Below are 8,060 nucleotides of genomic sequence, written 5' to 3' on the forward strand. Positions count from 1 at the left end.
TAAACTTTGATTGGTGCAACAATGTGGTGATATTTAGTGATGAAAAGTCCTTTAAGTCAGACAAGGATGGACGTAAGATATTATGGCGAAAAAGTGGTGAAAATTATAGTTATTGGGGTTAGCTCAGTAATTTTTATTTTTTCCATTTGTATAAGATTTTAGTTATTTTGTTAAATACTTATTATTATTTACAATTATGGGTAAGCCAATGTGTTATGATGTTATTGTTACTGAGGTTGGAATAAGTTATCTTATTTCTAGCTAACTAACATGTTGATTCATATAACTAATGACTTGCCTATTTACTTAAGTAAAACAGCCAGTCCATCCTTTTCTGATGTTTATTATGATTTAAAACTGCTAGTTGAAAGTTTTCCTTATTAATATAAACTAAAACTATGTTTTAAAACGAAAAACAACAAAAACGTAACATCCTTAATGTTTATGTTACGGCAAGAATAAATTTGGTAATTTTAACACTTAATAACTTGTTTCATTTACTTTCTGTGTTGCTTTTATTCGTATATACTACAATAATATTATTAACCATATTAAAAATAAATTAAATCTATAAAAAAAAACAAAAAAGGAATATTGTAAGTTCAGTGGGATTTGAACCACCATGCCGATTATTGAAAATCTTGTATCATACCAACTGAGCCACTCAATCTATTACAATGCCTTGCAAAATTTTGCTTCATATCATAAAAACAATGAATCATTGTCACTGGCACAACTACATGCTTACAATATCCGTGTGTGGGTTGCCCAGAACTAAATAATTACGTCGACGTCGCCGACACACACATACACTAACTGCGTTAGTGTGCCCTGCCAACCATTTAACGTTGCCGTGTGTACAGTACAGCAGTGGACGACTGCGCTATTGATAATAGTCATTGGTACGCTGATGATGATGATGTTGAAGGCTGTAACAGTGTACTGACCAGCGAGCTTGGCGGTGGTGACGATGAGCTTGTTCCGCTTCTCGAAGCGCTCCTGCTGCTGGCTCTCCAGCAGCATCAGCTTGTTGAACTTCACCTGGAGCGAGGGAAATATGGGGTACTTTAGTCTACTGGAAGGCAACGGTACGACATTATTATACGATCGACTATAAGATACACGACACACGAAGACTCAATCGTAAAAATATTTTCTACCAGAGAACCTGTAAGAGGATCTGGACTCTGGAGCAAAATATAGCACATAGGTATAAGGCGGATAAATGAATTCATTGGAATTTAAGTACACCATCGTTGTTACGGTGAAAAATATCTAGCATAATTATCTAGATTATGTGAACCCGCAGTGGACCAGCGTGGTGGGAACACTCGTGTAGTGTAGGCAAATCTGGTGAACAGCAAACGTACCTCATTGGAAGACATTTCGTTGGCCATAGCCTCTTCCTCCTTGTTGAAGGTGAAGACCTTCTTGTGCGAGTCCGCCAGCTCCTTCTTCTTAGTCTTGGCCGTCGCGTCGTAGTTCTCTACAAATATTTTAATTCATTTATTCATAAAAACATATAAGTCACAAACATGCATTATATCCACTAGAAGTTTCGTCAAATTTTTTTAATAATAATTATAATATACCTACAAATATACTTACTACTTACTTATTATAACTAACTAATCAAAAATACCCCTCCGAGCCACACCCGACCCAAAGGTACCCATGACACTGGCAGCGTTACCACGCTGCACAGCCAGGGATAGCCTCTGCATCAGGTGTGCCCCGGAAGAAGATCCCAGACCACGACTCCTCAAGCGTCTGGTGATTTCCCTTAAGATGGCCCTGCCCTCTTCTCCCCACACCCCCATCGTCTCCACAGCCAAGGGCACAAACTGCATTAGCTGGCTATATTTAAGTTTTTTAAGGCGAGCCGCGGCTTCAGCAGCGGCACCCGTATTGGCCGCTGTAGACTGCACGTGAGACGGCGCGAGGGTGCAGACGCACGTCGCGTCCCAGAGTAAACTGCGGCCCTTCTCCCACGGCACCATGGTGAGTCCATCCGGACGCTTGCCATCAGCCCGGGACAACCCTGGTGGCTCCAGGACCGCCGGGACATCCGCAGAAACAAGAGCTCTCCGGACGATGTCATTGATAGCATGGTGCCGTGAGAACCTGCCCGCACTACGCACACAGTGTAACCCGTGACGTCCCGATTGATCCACCCGCGCGCCGCAGACACAAACATGGGGTTCCACCACAGTGCAGCCGAGACGCAGAGCCACCGCCACCCGCAAGGAATCGTTGTCTAACAACGTTCCCAACTGCGGCGATGGCAAAGCATGCAGCCACAACCCTGACTCTGGCTGGGAGACCGCCCGCAAACGCGCCAACTCAGCCCCGGAATTGAAAGAAAGAAAGAAACATTTATTTGACACACTGAACAATAAAAAACAGAAACAAAAAGAATACTACAAATAATTTATATGAAAAGAAAAAAAAAACAGAAAATAATACAAACAAACACGGTTGCTGTCCAGAGCGTCAAAAAGGCACCAGCTCAGCGTGTGCTGTGCCCAGAGAGGCCACAGCGCTGGTTTTCAGCTGGCCCTTAGAGTTGTGACCTCAGTCACGAACGCGAGGTATATTAATAAGGATGGGTTGTGTTGTGTTGTGTGTGTGTGTGTATGTGTGGAATGTGTGTATATTTGAGTAAGCTAGGTTGGTGTATAAGTAGATATAAGTAAGTAGGTACATTAAGTAAAAATATATATTTATAAATAATAAGACGCATAATACTAAGTTTATAAATAAACCATAAATAATAGAATAGGTACAATATAAATGCATAACATAATATAATAAGAGTTACATAAAAGTACTTAAGTAGGTAGCCGGTCCGGATATCGCGAATACATTATATTATTATGTAGGTAGGTATAAGCCAATATGAAACGGCACCCACAGCCTGCAGAGGCATAAAATATTTTTTCAGTATCCGGGCGCGACCCGTTCAGTGTGCCCGCGTCATCCCGCCAGCCATGCGTAGATAACGGGACGAGGCGGCGCCCGCGCACCTACGCCCGGATACCGAACACCCCACGAACAGCTAGCAACAGGCAACAACTAACATTAAACACCAGTGGATAGGTGGACTAGTGATACATAAATGCCTAAAGTTCGTTTCATTATGATATTAAGGCAGCGTCGACCCAAAAAAGAGGTAAGTTAAATTGTATTATTTATTATTGTGGTGCAATAAAGTCAATACACAGAAATTAAAAGTTGGTATATATATGTAATGACGAAGATAGGAATAATAAAATGTAATAGTAGGTGTAAACAATACAATATAGGTGTGAACAGTGTGGTCATATAATTATAGTAGAAATCATTATATTATAACAATATTTTATATTAATATAGAAAATAAAATAGAATTAAATATTTAATGTTTTTTCAGGGGCAATTTAAGCAGCAGACCAACGGAAAAAGAAATCCAGAAAAACCAGATGTTATGATGCTCAGGTGATGGTCCACCCACCTCGTGCAGCCTGCAGCTAAGCAGTCTGGAGCCGAGTCACAGCCACGGAACACCGAGCCTTGCTGTGCGTGAATACTTATGAAGTAGGTATAACTTCATATGGCCCTTTTCGTTGTTCTTCAAGTAGGATCATTCTGTACCGATACTTAAAAGTGGTAATTGATTTCAGGTCACGAAGGGGTGGTCTCAGCGTGTTCCATATGAAGCTGGCTGCATAACGGAACGAGTGGCGAAACATAGCGGTTTTGTGCTTCGGTGTGACCATCAGATAAGTGGACGCCCTAGTATTAATTGAGTGATAGTCGCGTGACCATGCAAGTTTGTTGAATAGGTACTGGGGTGATTTGTACTTTATAACTCCAAACAGAAGCGCAGCAAGGTGCAGCCGCTGTCTGGCGGCTACCTTCAGTAGCCCGCAAGAGTTGAGATAAGGGGTAACATGGGAGCGGGGGGGGATGTCCATACAAAATCTAATACAGGCGTTTTGTACCCTTTGCAGTAGTTTATCAGTTTTTCTTAAAAGGCATGGGCCATATACAGTGTCAGCATAATTTAATTTGGAAAGAACAAGCGACTCACATAACTGTATTCGCAGATTAACATCAATGTAACGTCTTTTTTATAAAGTGTCTTAAGTCTGAAGAAGCAGTTTTTGACCATTTCAGTTACGTGTTTTTCAAACCGTAAATAATTGTCGAATGTTAGGCCTAGGTTACGAGCTTCGGTTACCTGTTCAATATCTACTCCTGCTAGTTTTATATTAGGGTTATTGTTATTAGTAGTTTGAACTTGTTTCCTTGTGCCGATTACAATATATTTTGATTTGTCAGGGTTTAGCTTTAAAAAATTTTTGTTCGACCAAGTTGAAATACGATCCAAGTCATGGTTTATAAGATCACAAGTATTATTAACGTCAGATGGGGGTCCTGATAGATATAATTGTAGGTCATCAGCATTGCGCAGCATCAGCATGTTCAACTGCAAGGGACACTGTTCCTCGTCCCAAACACGCTGACGCTCAGGCTGCACCGGCACAGCACTCCCTGGACACACAGACTGCCATAACTCCAGGGCCTCTGCCGCGTGGGGAATACTAAACTCATCACCATTAACATGTAAAATGCGAGTGACAAGCCGCAGCACCCCACACGACGACGCCAGAAAAGCCGGCAGTTGAGTGTCCTCCAAGCGCCTTAAACCCAGCCCACCATACCTCACAAATTAAATTGACCTTTAGAAGTTTGCATCTTTATCAACGTAGTAGATAAACTCCATTAATCTCTGCGAATCGCTAGCAGCCACATTTATCAAAGACAATAACGATGCCATGTAGCAAGAACAAAATGTTACTTATAAAGTAAAGTTTCTTACTAATATTTTCTTGTAGTTCCTCTGTTGTGCCCTCAAACATGGTTTTGATTGCCTTTGTTAGTTCTTCTTCTAGAGTTTTGTTATGTTCCAATCTAAAAACGAAGAACTCATTAGTTTCATAGAAATAGGGCTTTAAAATTTACAGTGGTAGGATGGTGGTAGGGTTTACTTATAAGAGTTATTTTTACGAAGCATGCTTCATAAGATTTTATAATTTTGTATGATACTCACTTAGTTTTGATCTTTTCTTTTTTAGACTCAAACTGCACTAGGTTCTTTTGAAGTGTGACTATGGCGTTTATCTTGGTGGTGATAGGGTTCATCTGGTTGGTGAGCTCGGCCACCTTCAACTCCGACTCGGATATTTTGGACTCGGTGTTCACAACTTCTAGTTTCTTCTTGTCTAGTTCCTCCTTCTTCTCTGATAAATGCTGAACAGTTTGAGCTGAAAGTAAATGGCAAAAGTTTTCCTGTACTAGGATTAAACTGACACACATGCTGTGGAAGATAAGTCAGACAGGAGAGATATACAAGAGGGATAAAAGGATTGATGATGTATCTTAAAGTAACATCACCCCATGTTAAAAAACACACACTCACGCCTTGTACTAATGTACTCCCTTGCAGCGTAGGCAGAGGTGCATTGCTGCACCCACTTTTCGCCAGAGTCTTATGTTAGTCCCAATGTAATAGGGGGCGGGCCTATTGCCATTTTACGGGCACATCCAAGACCCGAGAACAAATATCTGTGTTTAAACAAATATCTGCCCCAGCTGGGAATCGAACCCGGGACCATCGGCTCAGTAGTCAGGGTCACTAACCACTACGCCATTCGGTTGTCTGTTACCATAGTATTTATTAAGAAGTACTTAATTCTTAGTGCATTATTAATAATTACTTATAACAGCTTATGAATGACTGCTAATTTATTTAAGTTATTAAGTAATAAGTTATTAAAAATAAAGAACATTCTATCTATCTATCTAATAAATTTTTGAATTGAAATTAACCCAAATATATGTAATTAAACTACAAATTATACCGGGACTGCCATAGTGTGTAGTGGTATGATTTCGACCATTATACAGTCGCTCAGTAATTTCTGCCAAAACATACTCACTCAACATCTTGATGCTCAAAGTGTACTCCTTCCTCATCTTCTTGAGTTTGTCGAAGCAGTCGCTGTACTTGTCCGCGTCGAAGATCTCGTCGAACCGCTCCTTCACCTTCTTGCCCTCATCCAGCGGCCAGCCCGAGTCCTCTTGGTGGCATAGGATCACCGAGTTTATGATAGCCTTGGACACTCCTAGAAGTAATGGTTACATGATTTAAATATCAAAGCATTATCACTTTGAGAGGAGGGGTCCAGATTTATTTGCCTTGTAAGTATATTTTTTGGTGAATTAATATGAAAAATTTATGAATTATGTAAATTTTGTACAAGGCTATTTCTAAAATTATGCTTTCTGACCTTGTAAAGAAGATATCTTACCAAGTTCTTCGTAAATCATGAAGTCTAAATCCGCACATCTTGAAGATATATCCTTAGTCTTGCCCTGCTCATCAACCGTGGACAGGAAGGAGTCGAGGGTTTTAAATGTAGACTTCTTCTTAGGAAGGGCTGTCACTTTCATTGATCTTGATACATCCAGTTGCTTATCTTTAGCATTCACAAACTGAAAATATAGTTAAATGATGGATACAGTTAATATGCAAATAATTAAAATTTATATTAGACTGGTGGCTGGTTGTGTGGTTGTGCTTGATGGCCAAGGACAGAATGTTGTGTGAGGATTGTATGCAGCAGTTCATGTGGACGAGCTTATAATGATAAGTTACCATATGGGATAGGCTGCATTATGGAACACATAAATTATTATTTTTAAATATCTTTTTTTAAAGGCAAGTTAATTATGTAGTATCCCTTAATTCATTAATCATACCTATTTGTAAGAGTAAAAGAACTATCAGTAGACAGAGATGATGATAAGATGGATCTAACAATAAAACAATAAACATAACCTCACCTTCAACCTAACTTGCCCCAACACTTCTGTACTTCTGTTAATTTTAGCATCATGTACAAAACACTCATTCCGACTGCCAGGCGGTGTCTGGCCGGTAATTGCATAGCGCAAACACTCGATAATTGTTGTTTTTCCGCAACCATTTTGACCGAGAATCAAAGTTAGCGGCTTATCAAAAGCAATCCTTTGTTCATCATTATCTTCTGGACCAAAACTTCTTATGCCTCTCACTGAGAGGGATGATATGCCCGCCATGTATTACAATTGATTTCTTCACTAAAATTGAGAAAATTGGTTCGCGCCAAACGAATAGAGAAATAAATGCAGCCGAAGCTTGAAATCGACCGGTACAAAAAATAGAGGCATTAATCACAGAACAGATTATACTATTTATTATGTGTCAAAAACCGCTAAATGGGAAGAACAAAACGAGTAAAAAGGACAGTGTGCCAGCCAGTGGATCGGACAGTATAGTGTTAGAATAGAATATTTGGCGGTTTTGGTTTAGAAAGTGAGCAAAAAGCCAAAAATCTTCAAAAAGATGCCATTACTAGACCGTTTCGTACATTAGACTAAGGTTTGATTTTGTCTGTGTAATGTGTTTATGAAACGCTCTATACACAAAGATCCTTGTCTTACTCTGTGTGTTTTTGTATATTTCTGTCTGTGTTGTGTGTTAGCGTTGTTAATAGTGATGTGCTATAAGGAAGTAACAAATATCGAAACGAAATAAGCATTTTGTTACCATTTAGGTTTGTTCAACTATAGTTTTCATTATTGAAGAAGTACCTAGACCGCGGTTTCAAAATGAAAAAACCTGTCAAGACTGACATGAAAACTGGCAGCTGTCAAGGAAAATGGCTCATTAAACAATATATTTCTCGTATTTCTCCTTTCACGACTTTTATATTTCATTAAGGGGGCACCACTGGACCACCAAATCACTATCAGACATAAATAAAATAATAAGTTTTAGACTCCTTTCTCAAGAAAGGGTGCAAGAAGTACAAGTCATGTAACAAAACAAACACCATTTCGTTGATACACTTTACAAGCTACAAATACTTTATTTTATAAACTAAACTTCTCACTACAAAGACTATTGTTTCCACTGAATGGCGTAAAACTCACGTTTGACAGTTTTACTGCCAGTAGGACCCAGAGCCAAG

The 8,060-nt window shown here is 39.6% G+C and overlaps 1 protein-coding gene and 1 long non-coding RNA gene across 4 annotated transcripts in view; one reads left to right on the top strand and one right to left on the bottom strand.

Annotated features, from left to right (window-relative positions):
* Window positions 1–7,259, bottom strand: part of LOC105392955 (DNA repair protein RAD50) — a 30,377-nt gene extending 23,118 nt beyond the window's left edge. For all 3 annotated transcript variants that reach the window (XM_048622353.1, XM_048622352.1, XM_048622351.1), the window contains exons 1-7: window positions 6,892–7,259; window positions 6,357–6,540; window positions 5,985–6,170; window positions 5,096–5,309; window positions 4,865–4,956; window positions 1,371–1,486; window positions 948–1,041 (exon numbers count right to left, since the gene is read on the bottom strand). In XM_048622353.1, coding sequence (XP_048478310.1) covers window positions 948–1,041; window positions 1,371–1,486; window positions 4,865–4,956; window positions 5,096–5,309; window positions 5,985–6,170; window positions 6,357–6,540; window positions 6,892–7,146 — 1,141 coding nt within the window. In that variant the 5' untranslated portion in view covers window positions 7,147–7,259. The remainder of the gene's footprint in view (window positions 1–947; window positions 1,042–1,370; window positions 1,487–4,864; window positions 4,957–5,095; window positions 5,310–5,984; window positions 6,171–6,356; window positions 6,541–6,891) is intronic.
* LOC125488834 lies at window positions 2,829–4,417 on the top strand. Its single transcript, XR_007266523.1, has 3 exons — window positions 2,829–3,172; window positions 3,413–3,576; window positions 3,663–4,417. It is a non-coding gene; the product is annotated as an uncharacterized LOC125488834 (long non-coding RNA).
* Window positions 7,260–8,060: the final 801 nt, after the last annotated feature.

The sequence above is a fragment of the Plutella xylostella genome, chromosome 8 (assembly GCF_932276165.1).
Source record: "Plutella xylostella chromosome 8, ilPluXylo3.1, whole genome shotgun sequence".
In the NCBI taxonomy this organism is placed as follows: domain Eukaryota; kingdom Metazoa; phylum Arthropoda; class Insecta; order Lepidoptera; family Plutellidae; genus Plutella; species Plutella xylostella.